The 21,282-nt window shown below is 34.7% G+C and overlaps 4 protein-coding genes across 5 annotated transcripts in view; 3 read left to right on the forward strand and 1 right to left on the reverse strand.

Annotated features, from left to right (window-relative positions):
- The first annotated feature begins 730 nt into the window (after nucleotides 1–730).
- LOC145732820 (uncharacterized) lies at nucleotides 731–2,606 on the forward strand. The gene is made up of 5 exons (XM_081985333.1): nucleotides 731–955; nucleotides 1,005–1,313; nucleotides 1,367–1,474; nucleotides 1,753–1,871; nucleotides 2,168–2,606. Exons 1-5 carry the CDS (start codon nucleotides 815–817, stop codon nucleotides 2,589–2,591), a joined length of 1,101 nt encoding a protein of 366 aa, XP_081841459.1. The 5' UTR covers nucleotides 731–814; the 3' UTR covers nucleotides 2,592–2,606.
- A 286-nt stretch (nucleotides 2,607–2,892) lies between these two features.
- Nucleotides 2,893–6,805, forward strand: LOC145732834 (m7GpppN-mRNA hydrolase-like). 2 transcript variants are annotated; one of them, XR_014179065.1, is made up of 5 exons: nucleotides 2,893–3,286; nucleotides 3,349–3,508; nucleotides 3,568–3,739; nucleotides 5,813–6,449; nucleotides 6,512–6,805. XR_014179065.1 is itself a non-coding variant. In XM_081985360.1 (4 exons), exons 1-4 carry the CDS (start codon nucleotides 3,213–3,215, stop codon nucleotides 6,382–6,384), a joined length of 978 nt encoding a protein of 325 aa, XP_081841486.1. In that variant the 5' UTR covers nucleotides 2,893–3,212; the 3' UTR covers nucleotides 6,385–6,805. The 2 variants fall into 2 exon arrangements, 1 of the variants encoding a protein (XP_081841486.1); XM_081985360.1 differs by having other exon boundaries at nucleotides 5,813–6,805.
- A 615-nt stretch (nucleotides 6,806–7,420) lies between these two features.
- Nucleotides 7,421–21,282, reverse strand: part of Ptpmeg2 (Protein tyrosine phosphatase Meg2) — a 31,250-nt gene continuing 17,388 nt past the window's right edge. The window contains exons 6-9 of the mRNA XM_081985306.1: nucleotides 17,157–17,386; nucleotides 16,873–17,102; nucleotides 16,604–16,811; nucleotides 7,421–13,561 (exon numbers count right to left, since the gene is read on the reverse strand). Of these exons, the coding sequence (XP_081841432.1) occupies nucleotides 13,332–13,561; nucleotides 16,604–16,811; nucleotides 16,873–17,102; nucleotides 17,157–17,386 (898 nt within the window). The 3' untranslated portion in view covers nucleotides 7,421–13,331. The remainder of the gene's footprint in view (nucleotides 13,562–16,603; nucleotides 16,812–16,872; nucleotides 17,103–17,156; nucleotides 17,387–21,282) is intronic.
- On the forward strand, nucleotides 9,800–10,812 carry LOC145732868 (uncharacterized). Its single transcript, XM_081985414.1, has one exon. It carries the CDS (start codon nucleotides 9,932–9,934, stop codon nucleotides 10,388–10,390), a length of 459 nt encoding a protein of 152 aa, XP_081841540.1. The 5' UTR covers nucleotides 9,800–9,931; the 3' UTR covers nucleotides 10,391–10,812.

A 21,282-nucleotide genomic window follows, 5' to 3' on the forward strand; every position in this document is an offset into this window, starting at 1 on the left:
GTAGCGGAAATTGGGCAGTTGGGCACCAGTCTACTCGGAATCGGTAATTTCCCACCCCAAATGAAGTGAAAGCCCCCGACAATTACGTAAAAAATCCACCCGTGACATTTCTGAAATTTTCCACAGACCTAAAGTTTGTCGTTTTTTTTTAATTGTTATAAAGACGTAGAAAGTGATAGTTTTCCGTAGTCACCACCAACAAGATATTTGAGTATAGCCTTCATATAGAGCATTATTTTCCTAGAAATTTTCCATTTTTAGATAGAAAAATACACAATCCAATCAATCAACAGTTTAAAGAACGGATAACTAGGCAATAATTGCCACTGACTATAAATTGATATATAAAATCACCAGTTTAATCTTTTTACTATAGTGTGATATGAAGAAGACCAATCACAGGCAGTTTTAAGCGTGAGATATGAAATAGACTAATTAAAGCTTTTATCCTGCTCGTAAGGAAATGGTTTTCATCTTCACTTTCGATTGTTTCTAGTAATATTGGTAAAATAACTCAGTAGAGAATTTCAGTAAAAAACTTCATAAAACCACACATACTGTTCATGCTAATTATTTAGGGTGGGTACCCGTGCGGAACCATATTTAGGTGTATATGTGGCACCCAGACACCATGTGACGCGGTTCCTTCTTCCGCTCAGCTAAAATTCGCTCACCTAAAACCAATCGATCAAAGGTATATAATACCGGCAGTACCAACTATTTTGGTCGACAGTTTTCATTTATTTGACGTTTTTAATTTTTTATGTTTTTTTTTTCATAAGTTCTAACTAAAATTCTTGATTTACGAAACAAAATGCTTCAGGAGGCACCGCCCATTTGCAGATTTTGTCTTAGCGAGGAAAGCGGCTGCAGTGAAACTCCCCTGGTTAATTTATTTCAAAACTACACGTTTGATAGCTTGAGAAAGAAAACTGAAGATTGCTTAAGGGTCAAAGTATGTGTCTTTTTAGAAACAACAGCAATTGTTAACTTATAGGTTTTAGCTGAGTCCTGACGATAAAATCCCACCTTTAATTTGCCAGCGTTGTCTGGATAAAGTAAATTACTACAGTGACTTTCTGGAGTCCGTTTACAACTCTGGAAAGCAACTTGGTTTACTTTATGGTTTGGAGGATGGTGACTATTCCTCTGCTAACAGTCGGGATGAAGAAGAACAACGTGTAAGCTATGAAGGACTGAATTCAGGCAAATTTGAGTCAGACGATTCGGATGTGATGAACCGTCCATTCAACCCAATTCATACTAGAAAATCATCCGAAGATCTGTCTGTCGAAAGGAAAAAGTGGCTGGATGTATGCGAAATTATACACAGACAAGATTGAGTGAGTTTAAATAGTTTATTTAGGCTGGAGACTCTACAAAACCAATGAAAAGATGCAGAATTTGCCATATTATGCTATTTGGACCAAAGGAGATTAAAAAACATATGGCCACCCATTGGAGAGAACAGGAGGTGCAAATTTAGAGCAACTTGGTTTGTTTTATGAAGGTTGAAAACTGTGAGTGTATTAAAACTGAAACTTCCATTTTGTTTGTTCGTAAAAAGCAGCTTTCTTTGATCAATACCACTTGTGCAACAGTGTTATGGAATTGATCTGATATAGAGACGAATTTCTGTACGAACTCACAGATTTCATAACCACATAAAAACATCCAAGTTTTTTAAACGTTATGATACGATCGACTGATGGTGTGCAAGCCTTTTACGGACACAAATAAACATTTTTGTAGACAGAAAATCAGATGAGGTATCAATGCCAAGAAAAAGTACGGGAACCATTCAGAAAAAGTAAATCTACCATTTTGAGGAAGAACAAATTGGAAAAGCATCACAGTAAACACTCAGGGATGTAAGTTGCGCTAAATCTAAAAGCAGAGTAAAGTTTCTGAGTTTCTGATAAGATGAGATTTCAGAGAAAAATTTTTTACTACATACTCAGGTTTTTGTCTCTTGATATCTTTGACTTATTGCTCATTACATAGCAATGCTTCTCTGGCCATAACTGCTTTATTCCTATATCTGGTTAATGTCTAATTTGCGCTACATATTGCTTTTATCAAGTTTTGGTCAGCATGTAAGCAAATATCCTAGTTGAAAGTTGAAACTGTTGTAAGAAATTACAATAACTTATTCGTATTTTTCTAGGACCTCATATTCGCCACCAAAGAAAAATCCTAACAAAAAAATCATCTGCAAGGTATGCCAAAAAGTTTTTCGTAAAGAAGCCAGATTAGCCGCACATATGAAAAAACAACACCCTACCCAGAAAATTAGATTCAATAGCAACAAGAAACGTAGAATAAGACATCACAAAGGCCTGAAAGTATCTGTTACTGGTTTAAGTAAAAGCAAAGGATTTAGATGTAAATTTTGTGGGAAAAATTTTGACTCGTTGCGGCATCTTCACGAGCATTTAAGCAGCCATTCGAAGAGCAAGAAGCGCTGCCCTAAGTGCAACAAGCAGTTTGCGTTTCAAAAGCATTTTGAAAAACACGTGTGGCGGTGTTTCTATGGGCCAACCAAAAATGTGGCAAGAAAAACGTCATCTTTGCCCTTAATCGGAAAATAAACAAAATCTCGCATTTGTCCTGTTTTTTTTTAGATCTTTATTAAGATCTTTTATGAAACGTCACATAGACAGCAATGCATATTGTATAACAAATTTCAAGTACCAGTAGCATTCTTTTAACTGAAAAAATTACGATTTTTACGTTATTTTATGTATATGGCATATACGATCTAGGCGGACTTTTTGCTCATTGACTGCAATATGAGTTTCTTTCTCTGTTTAATGGAGTGTAACAAAAGGAGAAACAAAAACAAATTTGATATTTGACATGTTGTGGATAAAAGTTAGGTTAGGTAAGTTGTTGTTAGGTTAGTTTTTGTTGAAAACTTTTTGTAAATTGTTTTTTTATGTTACATTATTATTGTTCTTTAGCCCTATCAGTAAATTAAACTTTGTAGACAGTATAAATGGCGGATTTTGGGTCTACTAAATACTTTTTAAAGTATTTTTAGTCTAAATATTAGGATCCACACTTAAAAACTGTTGTACTCTAACTCTAGTACCATAATATTTAGGTGAGCTCCGCTAACTCCAGGATAGCTAAAGGCCAACCAAACCAAATACTAATATTCTCTAAAGAACAAAGCAATTAACTTCAATAATAACAGAATACTTGTTACTATGGCAGACTCTGATAAATTGTCTCGTACCATTGAACACAGTATTCCTTATGATGTTCTTAACGACGTAGTAACGTAAGTACCTATTCCAGCACTTTTACCAAGAGCACATTGCATGCTGGTAAATATCTGTTTAGGAGGTTTATTCTAATTGTACCAGATGCAGCCAAAGAAAATTTGATAAGAATTTGCTTCCAAATAGAACTAGCCCATTGGTTTTACTTGGACTTTTATGTGGGTAATGACGATCGTTGTAAAACCTGCAGCATTTATGAGTTTTCAGCTCATGTTTTTCAAGTAAGACCTGTAATAATAACCCCCAAAAATAAGCTACTTTGAAATGTATAATTTTTTAGCATATACCATCACTTAAAAGTGAAATTCCCAGGCTTGCAGAGATTTTAAATGAGTGGAAAGAATACAAGCAGAATGTACCCACTTATGGAGCAATTATTTTGTCTGAAGGTTTAACTCATGTTTTGTTAGTTCAGAGTTATTGGGCTAAAGCTTCTTGGGGTTTTCCTAAAGGTATAATGTTTTTTTTTTTTCAGATATCTATAGTACTGATTTTGTTTTTACTTATTTGTTGTAATACTAATGTGGGTAATTCTTTGCAAGAGGCTATTAAGACTATCAAGAGAGACATAAATAATATAAAAGTGATAATTAAATAAAATCTTCTGTGCTACTGTTTTGAATCAAATATCATCTGCAATAGATTGAATTTACTGTTGAGTTGAGTCTGATGTCATCATATTTTACAGTTAAAAAAATAGTAGAAGTTATAATTTTCTGTTTTATGTTTTTGTGTGATTTTTATTACTAACACTTACTAAAACATTCAACTGGGTTTATAAAAAAGTTGTAACATTATTTTTAGTTATAATTTAGCAGCAGCTTTATAGGTATAACTGATATAGGCTAAGAATGAAATTCTGTCAATTTTATGACATTATTTTTTATAATCCCCACCAAAACTCAAAAGTCTGATCTAGCAAGTAGTAAATCCCCAAGAAACAGGATAACCCAAAAATCCATAAACAAATTTATCAAGGTAGCTAAATAAGATTTGAGAGAAGCTTACTCATTTAAATTTTTTCTCACTCTCACACTCTATTTTGCAATTTAAGTCTTTACAACTGTCTAAATTTAATTTACCATTTTTCAAAGTTTAAACTGCTTTTTGAAGTTCACGTGACTGGTTTTGATAATGTCAACTGGCTTTTACAGTGTTGCAAGCTCAAAATTATATTATTAACGTCACATAACGTGTATTTTACCATTTCAGCTTTTACAACTGTCTAAATTTAATTTACCAAATGATCAACATTTAAATTACATTTTAAAGTCACGTTACTGTTTTTGACAGGTGTCAGTTGGCTTGGACAGTGTTGCAAGGTCTAAAATGGCATAATCAAAGTCACATGATGTGTCTCTTGCAATTTCAGCTTTTACAACTGTCTAAAATAGTCTAAATGTTATTTACCAAATTTTTTTATTTTAAACCACTTTTGAAAGGTCACGTGACTAATTTTGAAAGATGTCAACTGGCCTTTACAGGGCTGCAAGAACATGCAGAATTGCATTTTCAACGTCACGTAACGTGTATTTTGAAATTTAAGTTTTTAAAACTGTCTAAATTTAATTTACCATTTTTTAAAGTTTAAACTGCTTTTTGAAGTTCACGTGACTGGTTTTGATAATGTCAACTGGCCTTTACAATGTTGCAAGCTCAAAAATTTAATTATCAGGTCACATGACGCAGTTCTTACAATTTTACTACTGTCTAAAAAATTACCAATTTTTCAACTGTTTCTTTTAAATGATAAGTGTCTTTATTTGACACGCTAACTTACTATAAGGAACCGTACAAAAAATATTTTTTGTGTGTCAGAATTTGGAAAAACTGTCACGTGACCATAAAAAAAAATAATTTCAAGGGTGTATTTCATCAAGATTTATCATTGGCCGCATTCATTTTCAAGCTGCATTGAGCAGAGCATTTTTGACGTCACGATGACGTAATTTGGCAAAACCATAGATTGACCAATTGTCAAACTACGTCATTGTGACGTCAAAAAAGCTCTGCTCGCTCCATGGAGCCTGAAAACGAATGCAACCATTATCTCAATACTAGGGGACTAAATTTAAGAATGCCACAAAAGTGTAGACATTTGAAGGTATCCTAAGCCAGTTTAAATAATTTAAAGGAATTTTGATGTATTTCAAGGCAGTTTTAAGGCATTTTGAGCAATAATAGAAGCAATGTGAGTTATTTTAAAATCATTTCAAGGTATTTTGTATGCAAAAAGGCATTTTGGTGTACAAAAAATTATCCGCGGTCTATCCCTCGCCAAAAAGGTTTGTTGGGTTGGAAAAGTGAAATTTTTCACTTGAATTTGAGTTTTAGCAGCTAGAATATTTAAAGCAAAATTAAGGTCACTCCTAATAGTAGGACAGTAAAACAAAAGGCTTCCTATACTAGCATTATTTTGGAACTTATTTCAGATGTTTAGTTTCCTCTATTCTATTGTAATTTGTGACTTCATCTTGATTTTAAAGTAGGATTTCTGTAATTCTCCTCACTAAATAATTTTTCAGGAAAAGTCAACCAAGATGAAGAGCCGGCTCATTGCGCTATTAGAGAAGTATACGAAGAGACGGGCTTCGACATTAGCCCTTACCTAAACCCTGACGAATTCTTGGAATCGGTTATGAATGAACAATTAGTCAGGTTGTACGTGATTAAAAATGTTCCCAAATCCACCCAGTTCAAACCGCGAACCCGGTGCGAAATTAAAGCATGCAGTTGGTTTGCCGTTTCTGATCTTCCCAATCACAAAAAGGACGCGACGCCAAAAGTGAAGATTGGCGTCAGCTCTAATTCTTTCTTCATGGTTTTTCCGTTCATTAAGAGAATAAAGCAGATCTGTAGCGGTCAGAGTACGTCGAAAAAGTACCGACAAAAAACCACTAGCTTCAGCGAGAGTGAATCTAGTAAAAGTAAAGTTAAAGGAAGGGTTCTGGAAGAGGAGAACTTGAAGAAGCGGGCGGGGAAGCACAGTAAAAGGCAGCTGTTTGCTGATGAAGATAATCGTCCTGTGGAATTTGTAGCTCCTTCCTGGTTAAATTTCAAATTTAACAGGATGGCTATTATGGATTGCTTGCGCTGAACTTTGCTTGGGACTTTGTGGTGGCAGAACTGTCTTAAGTTTTTCTTATTTTCTCATCTGAAGGGGTAAGTTTTGTTCTTCTGTTTTGAGTAACGTTTATGTTTATTTTCTTTTCTTACATCATCAGAAAGGTTCAGTGTTTTACGTTAAACTAAAGTGTTTTAATGGTATAACTTTGAGCACTTTTCTTACAAATTGTTTTGTGTTTTGTTTATTAAAATGTGAGGTTTAATAATTATTACAGGACCGGACGCCTTAATAATTTGTTTTTTTTTATAAATTAATTTAGTTTGAAAATTGATTTGTAATAGTTTTGACTGAAATTTAGCATAGTTTTGTAAAATATGTCTTTTACACATTAACTCATTTTTCATCAGTATTTAATTAAACAAAAAAATAAAATAAATGTACACAAGAAGTATTTTTTTGTTTTACCAGAAAAGTCCATATAATGCACCAGCTCCACCTCAAAATTAAAATTATGTTTTTACAATAAGTGCCCCAAAAGATAATATTTCAATAATCCTCTGTCAGATCATTAATTTGACACATGTCTCTGTGATATTTCTGTCATTTTCAAACAGAATTATCATATGGCGGATTGTCAAATTTAGTCCACACTACTTTCCAGTATCACTTCTTTCCAAGGTTCTCATTTTGTTTTTTTTTCTTTTTTTGCGATAATTCACTTTTGATTTTTATAAAAGGATTTAATCAAAACGGATTTATCCACTTCTGCCTGATTGCTCCTCAATTAATGAAAACTTAATAAAATCTTGGATTAATAATAGTCTTGGTCAACCAAGTCTGTCTTGGGCAAAGTTTACTAAGAACTCTTGAATAACATAACAGCATTACTTCTTTCTTAGTTGAGCAGAATCTGCTGGGAAAAAAAGAATCAGTTTGACACTATTTACTTTGAACTTTAAACTTATATCATATTTTATAATTATTCCCAGACAGCATGTGCCTAAAATATAAATATTATTAGCATTGCATTTTCATATTGGGAAACAAAGCAGATAAAGGTAAACTGTTAATTAAAAAGCATCGTTATATTAAGAAATAAATCACAATATTTACATTAAAAGATTTTTTATCATTAAATAAATAATAGATCACATAAATCGCAAAAGAAACCACGAAAATTTGATTTTTGTATTCTCCTACGTAATACGACATACACAATCAAAGGGACATTTGCAAAAATGGACAGTCTTCAGGTAAATATCTTAACTTTTTTTTGTTCCATATAATAGTCATATACATATAAATCAGGTCCAAGACAAATATTTTTCCAAGTTATTATCTATACAGTAATTACAGACACGGATACAGGACTTATTAACGAGTCGAAACACTTAGATAGACGTGGAGGATGTAGCTGATGTATGTACATCTTGCTTGCTAAAAAATAAATTCGACTTTTAACATAAATTAGGAGAGATTATCAGAAATTATTTAAACTTACGAATACATTAACATAAATAATTATACCTCACTGTTAAACTAATAATATATGGGATAGTTGCCACTCAATGTTACCAGAACTTATAATATAGTACCTTATAAAACATTGGTCAAACTTGGGGATAACTTTCTTCTTCTATATAATATTATTAGTAAAATACAGATTTTTTAGGACAGACTTTCTTCGTTATTTTTTTTTTTTTCGTCGCAGTGACAATATGAAAGTTGAGAGAAGGGAGTATACAAAAATTTTGACAAAGATATGTAGCGACAATTGTTTTAAAACTAACTACAAAACTATCTAAATTTATTGTTTTTTGTTTATACCATGCGCAGTATTTTAATATTTTAGGTCTGCGAAATATTTGTGAGATTAATGAATATTTGTGGGAGACACTATTTACTAGCAGGAGGGTTTGCATCAGTAATATTATTGATTAAGTTGGTGTTATAATCAATAGTTTGTCAACGTTAATATATGAATAAAGACAATTATTCCTGCGACTTTTGAAACGTTGTCTCTTGAGGAGTATTGTTCTCACATAAAAATTATCCTAAGCAGTATAATATGAAGCAAAGAAACATTTTAATAAGAATTATTTGTATGTGTGATTTTGCTAGTAACTTTCAAACTTTGTTATGTTCTGGTTCTTCCTGATGCCAGAGAAAGTAGGTATAATGAGTTTGAGGATAAAAAGAAATGTATTACGATTGCGTTACTCTTTATTAAAATTAACTATATAAATTCGTTTAAAAGTGCCGTTATTATCGCTGAATTACTGAATTATACTGAAATACGCTGAAATTTGTAATTTCCTGTGGAAAGCTAACAGATTTATGGCTTAAAGAAGAACTTTGTAAGTGATGTCAAATGGATTTTAAACGCAATAGTAAGTACACATTTTATTGAATAAGAATTAGTGGTGTGTATTAAATTATTTGGAATGATGAATTACTAGCAATATGCAAAATATTTCACTTGCTCTCAAGATTCACTGTGGGTTCTACTTCACTTTGTGTTGTTAACTGTCTTGCTTATTATTCTTAGGAAAGAAAAATATAGAGAGTATTATGTCAACTGGCCTTTACAATGTTGCAAGCTCAAAAATTTAATTATCAGGTCACATGACGCAGTTCTTACAATTTTACTACTGTCTAAAAAATTACCAATTTTTCAACTGTTTCTTTTAAATGATAAGTGTCTTTATTTGACACGCTAACTTACTATAAGGAACCGTACAAAAAATATTTTTTGTGTGTCAGAATTTGGAAAAACTGTCACGTGACCATAAAAAAAAATAATTTCAAGGGTGTATTTCATCAAGATTTATCATTGGCCGCATTCATTTTCAAGCTGCATTGAGCAGAGCATTTTTGACGTCACGATGACGTAATTTGGCAAAACCATAGATTGACCAATTGTCAAACTACGTCATTGTGACGTCAAAAAAGCTCTGCTCGCTCCATGGAGCCTGAAAACGAATGCAACCATTATCTCAATACTAGGGGACTAAATTTAAGAATGCCACAAAAGTGTAGACATTTGAAGGTATCCTAAGCCAGTTTAAATAATTTAAAGGAATTTTGATGTATTTCAAGGCAGTTTTAAGGCATTTTGAGCAATAATAGAAGCATTGTGAGTTATTTTAAAAGCATTGCAAGGTATTTTGTATGCAAAAAGGCATTTTGAAGTACAAAAAATTATCGACCCCTCGCCAAAAAGGTTTTTTGGGTTGGGAAAGTGAAATTTTTCACTTGAATTTGAGTTTTAGCAGCTAGAATATTTAAAGCAAAAATTAAGGTCACTCCTAATAGTAGGACAGTAAAACAAAAGGCTTCCTATACTAGCATTTTTTTGGAACTTATTTCAGATGTTTAGTTTCCTCTATTCTATTGTAATTTGTGACTTTATCTTGATTTTAAAGTAGGATTTCTGTAATTCTCCTCACTAAATAATTTTTCAGGAAAAGTCAACCAAGATGAAGAGCCGGCTCATTGCGCTATTAGAGAAGTATACGAAGAGACGGGCTTCGACATTAGCCCTTACCTAAACCCTGACGAATTCTTGGAATCGGTTATGAATGAACAATTAGTCAGGTTGTACGTGATTAAAAATGTTCCCAAATCCACCCAGTTCAAACCGCGAACCCGGTGCGAAATTAAAGCATGCAGTTGGTTTGCCGTTTCTGATCTTCCCAATCACAAAAAGGACGCGACGCCAAAAGTGAAGATTGGCGTCAGCTCTAATTCTTTCTTCATGGTTTTTCCGTTCATTAAGAGAATAAAGCAGATCTGTAGCGGTCAGAGTACGTCGAAAAAGTACCGACCAAAAACCACTAGCTTCAGCGAGAGTGAATCTAGTAAAAGTAAAGTTAAAGGAAGGGTTCTGGAAGAGGAGAACTTGAAGAAGCGGGCGGGGAAGCACAGTAAAAGGCAGCTGTTTGCTGATGAAGATAATCGTCCTGTGGAATTTGTAGCTCCTTCCTGGTTAAATTTCAAATTTAACAGGATGGCTATTATGGATTGCTTGCGCTGAACTTTGCTTGGGACTTTGTGGTGGCAAAACTGTCTTAAGTTTTTCTTATTTTCTCATCTGAAGGGGTAAGTTTTGTTCTTCTGTTTTGAGTAACGTTTATGTTTATTTTCTTTTCTTACATCATCAGAAAGGTTCAGTGTTTTACGTTAAACTAAAGTGTTTTAATGGTATAACTTTGAGCACTTTTCTTACAAATTGTTTTGTGTTTTGTTTATTAAAATGTGCGGTTTAATAATTATTACAGGACAGGACGCCTTAATAATTTGTTTTTTTTTTATAAATCAATTTAGTTTGAAAATTGATTTGTAATAGTTTTGACTGAAATTTAGCATAGTTTTGTAAAATATGTCTTTTACACATTAACTCATTTTTCATCAGTATTTAATTAAACAAAAAAATAAAATAAATGTACACAAGAAGTATTTTTTTGTTTTACCAGAAAAGTCCATATAATGCACCAGCTCCACCTCAAAATTAAAATTATGTTTTTACAATAAGTGCCCCAAAAGATAATATTTCAATAATCCTCTGTCAGATCATTAATTTGACACATGTCTCTGTGATATTTCTGTCATTTTCAAACAGAATTATCATATGGCGGATTGTCAAATTTAGTCCACACTACTTTCCAGTATCACTTCTTTCCAAGGTTCTCATTTTGTTTTTTTTTCTTTTTTTGCGATAATTCACTTTTGATTTTTATAAAAGGATTTAATCAAAACGGATTTATCCACTTCTGCCTGATTGCTCCTCAATTAATAAAATCTTGGATTAATAATAGTCTTGGTCAACCAAGTCTGTCTTGGGCAAAGTTTACTAAGAACTCTTGAATAACATAACAGCATTACTTCTTTCTTAGTTGAGCAGAATCTGCTGGGAAAAAAAGAATCAGTTTGACACTATTTACTTTGAACTTTAAACTTATATCATATTTTATAATTATTCCCAGACAGCATGTGCCTAAAATATAAATATTATTAGCATTGCATTTTCATATTGGGAAACAAAGCAGATAAAGGTAAACTGTTAATTAAAAAGCATAGTTATATTAAGAAATAAATCACAATATTTACATTAAAAGATTTTTTATCATTAAATAAATAATAGATCACATAAATCGCAAAAGAAACCACGAAAATTTGATTTTTGTATTCTCCTACGTAATACGACATACACAATCAAAGGGACATTTGCAAAAATGGACAGTCTTCAGGTAAATATCTTAACTTTTTTTTGTTCCATATAATAGTCATATACATATAAATCAGGTCCAAGACAAATATTTTTCCAAGTTATTATCTATACAGTAATTACAGACACGGATACAGGACTTATTAACGAGTCGAAACACTTAGATAGACGTGGAGGATGTAGCTGATGTATGTACATCTTGCTTGCTAAAAAATAAATTCGACTTTTAACATAAATTAGGAGAGATTATCAGAAATTATTTAAACTTACGAATACATTAACATAAATAATTATACCTCACTGTTAAACTAATAATATATGGGATAGTTGCCACTCAATGTTACCAGAACTTATAATATAGTACCTTATAAAACATTGGTCAAACTTGGGGATAACTTTCTTCTTCTATATAATATTATTAGTAAAATACAGATTTTTTAGGACAGACTTTCTTCGTTATTTTTTTTTTTTTCGTCGCAGTGACAATATGAAAGTTGAGAGAAGGGAGTATACAAAAATTTTGACAAAGATATGTAGCGACAATTGTTTTAAAACTAACTACAAAACTATCTAAATTTATTGTTTTTTGTTTATACCATGCGCAGTATTTTAATATTTTAGGTCTGCGAAATATTTGTGAGATTAATGAATATTTGTGGGAGACACTATTTACTAGCAGGAGGGTTTGCATCAGTAATATTATTGATTAAGTTGGTGTTATAATCAATAGTTTGTCAACGTTAATATATGAATAAAGACAATTATTCCTGCGACTTTTGAAACGTTGTCTCTTGAGGAGTATTGTTCTCACATAAAAATTATCCTAAGCAGTATAATATGAAGCAAAGAAACATTTTAATAAGAATTATTTGTATGTGTGATTTTGCTAGTAACTTTCAAACTTTGTTATGTTCTGGTTCTTCCTGATGCCAGAGAAAGTAGGTATAATGAGTTTGAGGATAAAAAGAAATGTATTACGATTGCGTTACTCTTTATTAAAATTAACTATATAAATTCGTTTAAAAGTGCCGTTATTATCGCTGAATTACTGAATTATACTGAAATACGCTGAAATTTGTAATTTCCTGTGGAAAGCTAACAGATTTATGGCTTAAAGAAGAACTTTGTAAGTGATGTCAAATGGATTTTAAACGCAATAGTAAGTACACATTTTATTGAATAAGAATTAGTGGTGTGTATTAAATTATTTGGAATGATGAATTACTAGCAATATGCAAAATATTTCACTTGCTCTCAAGATTCACTGTGGGTTCTACTTCACTTTGTGTTGTTAACTGTCTTGCTTATTATTCTTAGGAAAGAAAAATATAGAGAGTATTATTCACTGTTCAAAATTGTAGTTGAAGATTCCTCTGTAACATGCAAATGACAAACCGAATTTGTGCTTGTAAATAGAGTTCCCATATCTCTTAAAGAGTAAAACATACAAGTCTGCATTATTGTAACATTGGACAGATGTATTAAGCACAACCGATAGTTACATTTTTAGAATAATGTAACTAAAAACCTGTGCGCGAGTCTCACTTGAAACTTAAATATACGGCAGATAAAAAAATAAGCGAACCTTTTCTTATCAGAACCAGGGGGTCCTCTGTGTCGTCACTCATAATCTCCCGTCTGTTGTACTACCATATTTTGCTGGCGAGTCAAGTTGAAGTTTCAGCGTCATCAAAATATGATTTTACATCAAGCACCTCGTCAAACATTCAAAAATTGGAAAAACAACTAACTAGTCGGATTCGTCGTCGGCAGCCTGGTCGAATCCGGCCAGGTCCACGGACTGCAGGTACCCTTTCATAAGAGCGTATTCGATGAGCGCCAAATGACAGAATATGTACTGGTCGGGCATTTGGATAGAGTAGGCGCGTTGCGTACGTATCCGCTCGACCGTACCACGGATATCGGCGGTACCGACGTCCTCTAGACGCGATATGCAAATATCCAGGGTACAAAAGGTGCCTGAAATGTAATTTAAAATTATGTAGTGTGTCCGTAAAGGCGCGCATAAATTTTATTAAAAATCAGGGTTTAGTTTTCTGGGAAAACGCTCGGACACGTGAATATTTATTTTTTATGCGATTTTTTTGATAATAAATTCATGTATATAAGGTGACCCAAAAAAACTACAAACCCAAAGTAGAGATCTTTGGCTGCAAATTTGCACTAAAACAACCTTATACCAAAGCAAATCAAAAATATCTTGACCGAAATAACATTTTTTATTTATGAGAAGTCTCCGTTTGGATCATAGAATTCCGTCTAAATTTGGAACCTAATTTATTTACCAAAATTCGCAGAGATGTACACCAATATGTAGTATTTCTTTAACTTTAAGCTCTTGATTTAGGTTCTGGATGGTTACATGTTTCTCTAAAATAAATACAACAAATTAAAAATTTAATAAGACATTCTGAGTGATGCTGTAGTATTTCATATCTCATTTTCAGGTTGCAATCCACTAATTTTATTTTAAACCCGCTGGAAAACATTTTAGACGCTTATTTTATTTTTTCTATGACTTTATTATTAATATGTTTGAAGAAATTTTTATGAAAAATCTATAATGCAACCCAAAAATCTCAGTCTCGGGGAACAATAAAATGTTGAGGTTTTTTCCAATTCAAAATATTCACAAAGGTTAAGAATTAATTGCTGGACTTGTCTGTAGAGAATTTTTCCAGGCATTTTCTAAAAAAATACTGTAATAGTAAGTAATTCCGAATTTAGGAAAAACCAAATGGCTAAATAAAAATCATAATAGACACTCCCACTTTTTTTTCAAAACAGGTTAGTAATTGTGCCAATTTTGGTTAGATGGTGACAGCCGACATAAAAAAAATAAAAATATTAATAATAATATTATGAAAGTACTCACAGAATGTTAAAAGCGTAGAAACAATAGCTCTTAAAAGAACTGTGGTGGTGTGGTAAATAGAAAACTTTATAAATGAGATTAACAACACAAAGAAACGGAAAAGAATGAATAGTAAACAAATCAAATAAATTTTGATGGTTTTCAAACTGACAATGACTGAAATAGAAGCGCTAATCAGTAAATGTTTATTTTGGAAGACATTCACTTAGATATTTACCCTTTCTGAAAGTGAACAATAGACAAGGATGAAGTCAATATTGCATGTCTACATCTAAATCATAGGGGGATGACGTACGGGTAAACTGAGTCCGCGAGAATAGTATGTTTTTGTTTGTTCCGGTTAAAAATTTAGTGATGGGTTGCAAGGTATTGTTCTTCTTTTTAGGAAAACCATATGCCTGACAATAATTTTGGAGGATAATTTTGGCAGGAGACAAAAAAGTTTCAAAATAAAGTCAGCTAGTAGGAAAATAGCTATTTATGTAACCAGTTATGAAAAGATCGATTTTGTGTAACGAATGAATGTTTGTAGGGCGAGCGCAGCGAGATCCTACAATTTGAAGTAAATTTGATTTGAAGTTACACAATAAGACATTTTCGAAACGTGTTGCATACATAATTTTTTCTAATTTTGACCAAAAAGCGGTAAAAACCATCTTTTAAAGTGATTTAACACAAATATTAAAGTACATAAAGTGAATAGTGAAAGTGATACTTTATGTAACTAGTTACATAAAGTAAAACGTTTTGTCACTCTAATCAGTTTTGAAAAGTGTCACTTTATATGCCATAATTAGAAAAAAAATATTGTATTATTAGTATTGTAAGTATTACAGGGGTAACAAAAATACAAACTTTTATTTACGATACACAAGTAATTTTTATTATTTCCTCGCATTGAAAAAATATTTCGTTCAGGTCAAAACATGTCAATTTATGTAGTAGTAATTTTTGGTCTTAAATCTCGTAAAAGCGCGTTTAGGAATTATTTTGAAAAAACAATATTAATTTGAGTTGAACTTTGGCGCCCTGTAGCAGCAAAATTAAGCAACTGTGGATATAGGTTAGTTTGCTTAGATCGCCTTATTTTTAACGAAGAAATTTGCGATTAAGCGTTTTACAGTCATTTTAGGGACACTTATAACACATCAATAAATAGCTATTGCATAACTCTGATGTTGCATAATGACTGAAAATCCAAATCTACCAAGTTAACGTTTTTAATGCAATCAGGTAATCAGATGGGATTAAAAAAGCTTCGTTTGGTTACAACCTCAGTTTCACTAAGAGATTGTCCACCGCCCCTCTATACTAGAAAGCCTAAAATGTCACTTTTAATGGCGGCGTTAGCGGTTTTCGTTTTATACACAAACGTATGCAAATGCAGTAAAAAATATGTTTTTTTTAAAATTGTTTCGTGTACTTGATTGCAAGTTGTGAGTGAAAAACCAAAAAAGGGTTCATTCCTGATCCAGATATGTATAGATAGAGCTTTTTTATACACAATCAAGTCCAGCCTAAACAAATTGGTTAGAACATTTGTCCTGGAAAGTACAACACACAGCAAACTAGTTTAAACACATTCAATGTAAGAAAATCTGTTGAAAATCCTTGAAACTAGGTAAGCAAAACTGGTAAATGGTTGTTATGTTATTAACAAGAACATTCATTCAAAGTTATTTTTGTTGCTCTCACAATGCTTTAAAATGTAACTCACATACCTGTGCATGTAACAAGTAACTAATAAGTTTACTGTACTAGAAAGCACTTGTACCTACCATTGGGTATAGTGTTGGAGTAAAATCATCCCACTTCAAAGTGTTCAACCACTGTTGAGTTAAATCCGGTTTTTTGTAAAGAAAAAAACTGACACGGTTGGGCTTTTTCCTGAATTGCTGTGACAATGTGGCTTAAAAAACTTATGAACGGCAGCAAACAAAAATAACTTACTCAAATAACCTCAAGTTTTGATTTTAAACCGTAAAAATTCATCTAATCCTCAATTTCCACAATACAAACTGTCACCACTATTCCCGCCATATTGGGATTTTTGACAAGCACCTTCTAGGCTTTCTAGTATAGTAGGCGGTGGATTGTCCATGAAAAAATTATGTACATAGACTTACCCGTTCGACCAATCCCGGCACTGCAATGGACAACAATAGGCGGTCCTCGCGGATGCCCCGCCCACGTGTCTTCTAACGCGCTCACCATACTGGCCTGTTTCCGTCTCACTCGCTCCAAGAACTCCAACATTGCTTTGGCTGATGACGGCACCCCGTAATCGGGCCATGACGTAAACTGCCAATGAGAAACTTCTCTCGACTCGTCCGTCTGTGATACAACAAAATACTCGTAAAAATAATTCGCGCAAAGTGGCAAAAGTAGTCCATACCTTTTTATTGGTTAAACTAATGGTGGTCACCACATAATTTGGATCGGTCTCGACGGCAACAGTCCTCACAGTAAAATATCCGTAAGTAGCCTCGGCCCCTTCCTCCGTTTCCCAGTACTGGTGACATTTAGGCCTACCACGCTCCATTACTCTAGTTGTCATCACTATCACTAAAGTATGCTGTTCCCAGATCATACGCCAAAAGTCCGGCGTCGTTTTTGCCAACGGCCCTAAAGAAGTTCCTAAATAAAACTTGGACTCTACTCATTTGCAAAAAAACTTGCCTTGAGTGTTAATGAACGCATTCTTCTGTTTGTATCCGTCCACGAAATTGGCGTGAATGTAATCACTATCCCGGTCACAGTCGATTTCAGAGAGGATCACACGACTGTGATCATAGCACAACACATCCGTGTAACGGTTTTTAGGCAGGTTATTTCTGGATTTAGCCACGTTGAAGGTACCTTCTGGAGGTCGGGAGCGGATTTCTGCATATTCCTGGATCAGTCCAGGCCTGATTTCGCAACGTGTTAGTCATATTAAAATTTACATAAACAATATGGAAATTAAGAAAGATTTCCTTTTAAATTCCGTGGTTGGGAATTTTAAGTTTCTTAGTTAAGTTTTTTTTTTCTTTGTTTATTGGGTCTTCTGTCTCACACAAAAAAGGTTTGTTGGGCAAATTCGCACAAAACACCACATTTTTATGGTGTTCCTAAAATTCATAAAAATAACATGCCATTAAGGCCAATTGTGAGTAGTATAAATTCGCCTACTCACTCATTAACTCGCTTCTTGCTAAATATTTTAAATCCTCCCTCTAACACAGATTCTTGCATAAAAAACTCTCCTCACTTTCTTGAAAAACTCAAACATATCGACATTAATCCAAATTATATTCACTCATTTTAACAACACTGTATATTGTTTACAAACAATAAACTGACACTGACACTTAACCTCGATATCTGACAACTTCGACTTTACTACAACCATCAACTCAACAACTAACTAACCAGGCCTGGTTCAGCTGCTTATATAGGCTTCCATGGTTTCTAGAAAGTTTCCAAATATTCATGAAATTGACTTTCTCTCTCACACTCATTAAGCTATAACATAAATCTCTCTCTATATAAGCAACGGAGCCAGGATGTTCTAGAACACAGACAAAAGAATGTAGAACGTAAACAAAGCAACGTAACATACAGGGATAACAACAAATAACTAAAGAAATCCTAACTAATAATCAAAAGTTCGCTTGGGAACACTGCCCCCCTCCTAGAGTTGATCGTCCCGATCATCAACTTCACCAGCTTTGGGTGGTCGGTAAGGTGCAAGTCGATCCAGGTGAACTATTTTCATTTTCGCCCGATGTCCTCGCTGTATTCTGTAGACGACGTCGTTCAGACGCTTTATAACGTCGTAGGGTCCCTCCCATGACCTCTGTAGCTTCGGTGACTTTCCTTTCTTTCGAGCAGGATTGTATAACCAGACCTGATCACCGGCTTGGAATCCGCTGCTGTTGGCCCTTATGTCATATCTTGTCTTTAGTCGGTCGCTTGCAAATTTCAACTTCTGTCGGACTTCCTCATGGATCACGTGCAAGCGTTGCGCCAATTTTTCCGAATAACTATCACAAGAGGCTGGGGGTTCTTCCGGTCGTCCAAAAAGAAGATCCATTGGCAAACGAAGCTCCCTTCCAAAGACAACACTAGCTGGTGTTTTGCCAGTGGAATCATGTACTGCCGATCGATAAGCCATCAGGAACAACGGAATGTGCTGATCCCAATCTGTCTGATTGTTATCGACGACTGTCCTTAGGTAGTTGTCTAGTGTCCGGTTGAAACGTTCCACCATTCCGTCTGACTGTGGGTGTAATGGAGTAGTTCTGGTTTTCTTAATTCCCAATCGGTCACACACTTCCGTGAATACTGCCGATTCGAAATTACGCCCTTGATCCGAATGCAGCTCCCTCGGTACTCCAAATCTGCAGAAGAAGTTGTCAACCAGAACTTCTGCTACAGTAGCGGCTTCCTGGTTTGGTATTGCGTACACTTCTGGCCATTTACTGAAGTAGTCCATTGCGACCAAGACATAGCGATTTCCGGAATTAGTTTTGGGAAAAGGTCCAGCTACATCAACGGCAATCCTCTCAAACGGATCTCCGACAATATACTGCTTCATACATCCTCGGCTTCGAGTTTTGGGACCCTTGCTACTGAAACAGTCTGCGCAACGCCGACACCAATCTTCTACATCTGAGCGGCTTTGTAGCCAATAGAACCTTTCCCTAACTTTATTTAACGTTTTGTTGATGCCAAAGTGCCCTCCACCAATTCCATTATGGGCTTCTTTCAGTACGTCACTAACTCGGTTTCTTGGCAGAACTACCTGTAGTCGTTCCTCTTTCCCATCCGGACTTTCCCATTTTCTTTTTAGTAAATCTCCATCAATAATAAGGGACTCCCATAATGCCCAATATCCCTTTAATGTTGGAGACTTAGCGGAAATCTCCTCCCAATTTGGTCTTTCTCCACGCTCTTTCCAGTTAATTATCTGTCCTAAATCGGGGTCTTCTCGTTGTTCGGCAGCCAAGTTTTCCCGATCCCATGCGATGTCATTTTTCAGAGCGATCCTTCGACAAGGCTTTCCAAATTCAGCCATCTCCAGGCGTTTACAGTGATTGCAACCTTCCACACAAGGTCTTCGTGACACTGCGTCCGCGTTTCCGTGCAAACGTCCCTTTTTGTGTTCAATCTGGAAGTCATATTCTTGAAGTCTTTGCATTCTTCTAGGTTTGCGGCACTGCGATTGAATGTGCCCCTTTTCTCCACAGTTCCAGCATTCCAATGACCGAGTAAACGTGGTGGTTTGAGCGTTTCGGTTGTTCTGACTTCTTCTATTTAACGCTCCCATTAGTTCTTTTCGAAATGTCTCCAGCTGACGATTCAAGTCTGACTGAGTGATTGTGTGATCTGAATTGGAATATCGGTTTCTCGGTTCCGGTGTAAGGCTTCTGACTTGACGCACTCGAGCATGTCCTCGTGATACTTGCTTGACCGCCTCAAACTCCAAAGCGTAGGCAAGAGCATCATGCAATGTTTGGCATCTCGCTAATCGTATTGCTTGCTCTGTGTCACAATCTTTAAGACCTCGTAGAAAAGCCCGTACTGCCATTCGCTCTCTAATGTCGTGAGAGGCCGTTGGATAGGCCAGACAAACTAATCGAGCAATGTCGGCTTCATACTGCTGAAGTGTTTCCGTGCTTCTTTGGGTCCTACTAGACAACTGAGCTTCGTATACTTGTTCTAGGTGCTTATTTCCAAATCTCATCTCCAAATGTTGGATTAAGTCGTCGTAGTTTTTGTACTGGCTCTCGTCCAAAGTCTGCAAAACCTCCAGTGCTTCTTCTCGAAGTGACAAAACCAAGGCAGTAGCTTTGGCACTTGATGTCCAATTGTTGGCCTCTGCGGCAGCCTCAAACTGTTTTTTGTAAACCTGCCATGAGGTCTTACCGTCGAAAACTGGTGGCTTAATATTTGAGCAGACACTAGAACTGGCGACTACGGTTGGCTTTGAAGACTTTTCCTGTAGTTTGTCAAATTCCTCTCGCAAGGTCTGAACGGTCTTCTCCATACCGCTTATCCTCTCATTTACCTTTTCTTCCAAAATTTCCATCCTGTTGTCCATTTCTCTTTTTATTTCATTTATTACACGGTCTAATTTTTCATCTTGTTGTTGAAACTGGCCTTTAATTTGTTCTTGGCTTGCTTTCATTTCTTCGAACTTTTCGTCTTGGCTCGCTTTCATTTCTTCGAACTTTTGGTCCTGACTTGCTTTTAACTCCTCGAACTGCTCTTGACTTATTTGGCTTGCTTTCATTTCTTCGAGCTTTTGGTCTTGGCTTGCTTTCATTGCTTGAATCATCTCCATAAGTTGTTTCATTCCTTCATCCATTTTGGCGCTTTGTTGTCGTGTACTCACAGGCATTCAACACACCTTCTGCTTTTGTCGGTTTATTCTGTCTTCCTCTGGAACTCTTCTTCGATTCTCCAATCCCACTTCTGACACCAAATGTACCGTCGTACTCCTTAATGACACACTTCTTGAACAACACTGTATATTGTTTACAAACAATAAACTGACACTGACACTTAACCTCGATATCTGACAACTTCGACTTCACTACAACCATCAACTCAACAACTAACTAACCAGGCCTGGTTCAGCTGCTTATATAGGCTTCCATGGTTTCTAGAAAGTTTCCAAATATTCATGAAATTGACTTTCTCTCTCACACTCATTAAGCTATAACATAAATCTCTCTCTATATAAGCAACGGAGCCAGGATGTTCTAGAACACAGACAAAAGAATGTAGAACGTAAACAAAGCAACGTAACATACAGGGA

Source organism: Ips typographus, linkage group LG1 (assembly GCF_016097725.1).
Source record: "Ips typographus isolate SLU linkage group LG1, UJ_Ityp_2.0, whole genome shotgun sequence".
Classification (NCBI taxonomy): domain Eukaryota; kingdom Metazoa; phylum Arthropoda; class Insecta; order Coleoptera; family Curculionidae; genus Ips; species Ips typographus.

Bases quoted from the DNA above. Each gene is read 5' to 3' on its own strand.
- LOC145732820 (XM_081985333.1), top strand. From the start codon at position 815: ATGCTTCAGGAGGCACCGCCCATTTGCAGATTTTGTCTTAGCGAGGAA. The intron at 1,314-1,366 runs GTATGCGAAATT...TAGTTTATTTAG, and splicing joins AAAGGAAAAAGTGGCTGGAT to GCTGGAGACTCTACAAAACC. The intron at 1,475-1,752 runs GTGCAAATTTAG...ACATTTTTGTAG, and splicing joins CCCATTGGAGAGAACAGGAG to ACAGAAAATCAGATGAGGTA.
- LOC145732868 (XM_081985414.1), top strand. From the start codon at position 9,932: ATGAATGAACAATTAGTCAGGTTGTACGTGATTAAAAATGTTCCCAAA.
- LOC145732834 (XM_081985360.1), top strand. From the start codon at position 3,213: ATGGCAGACTCTGATAAATTGTCTCGTACCATTGAACACAGTATTCCT. The intron at 3,509-3,567 runs GTAAGACCTGTA...ATAATTTTTTAG, and splicing joins TTTCAGCTCATGTTTTTCAA to CATATACCATCACTTAAAAG. The intron at 3,740-5,812 runs GTATAATGTTTT...ATAATTTTTCAG, and splicing joins TTCTTGGGGTTTTCCTAAAG to GAAAAGTCAACCAAGATGAA.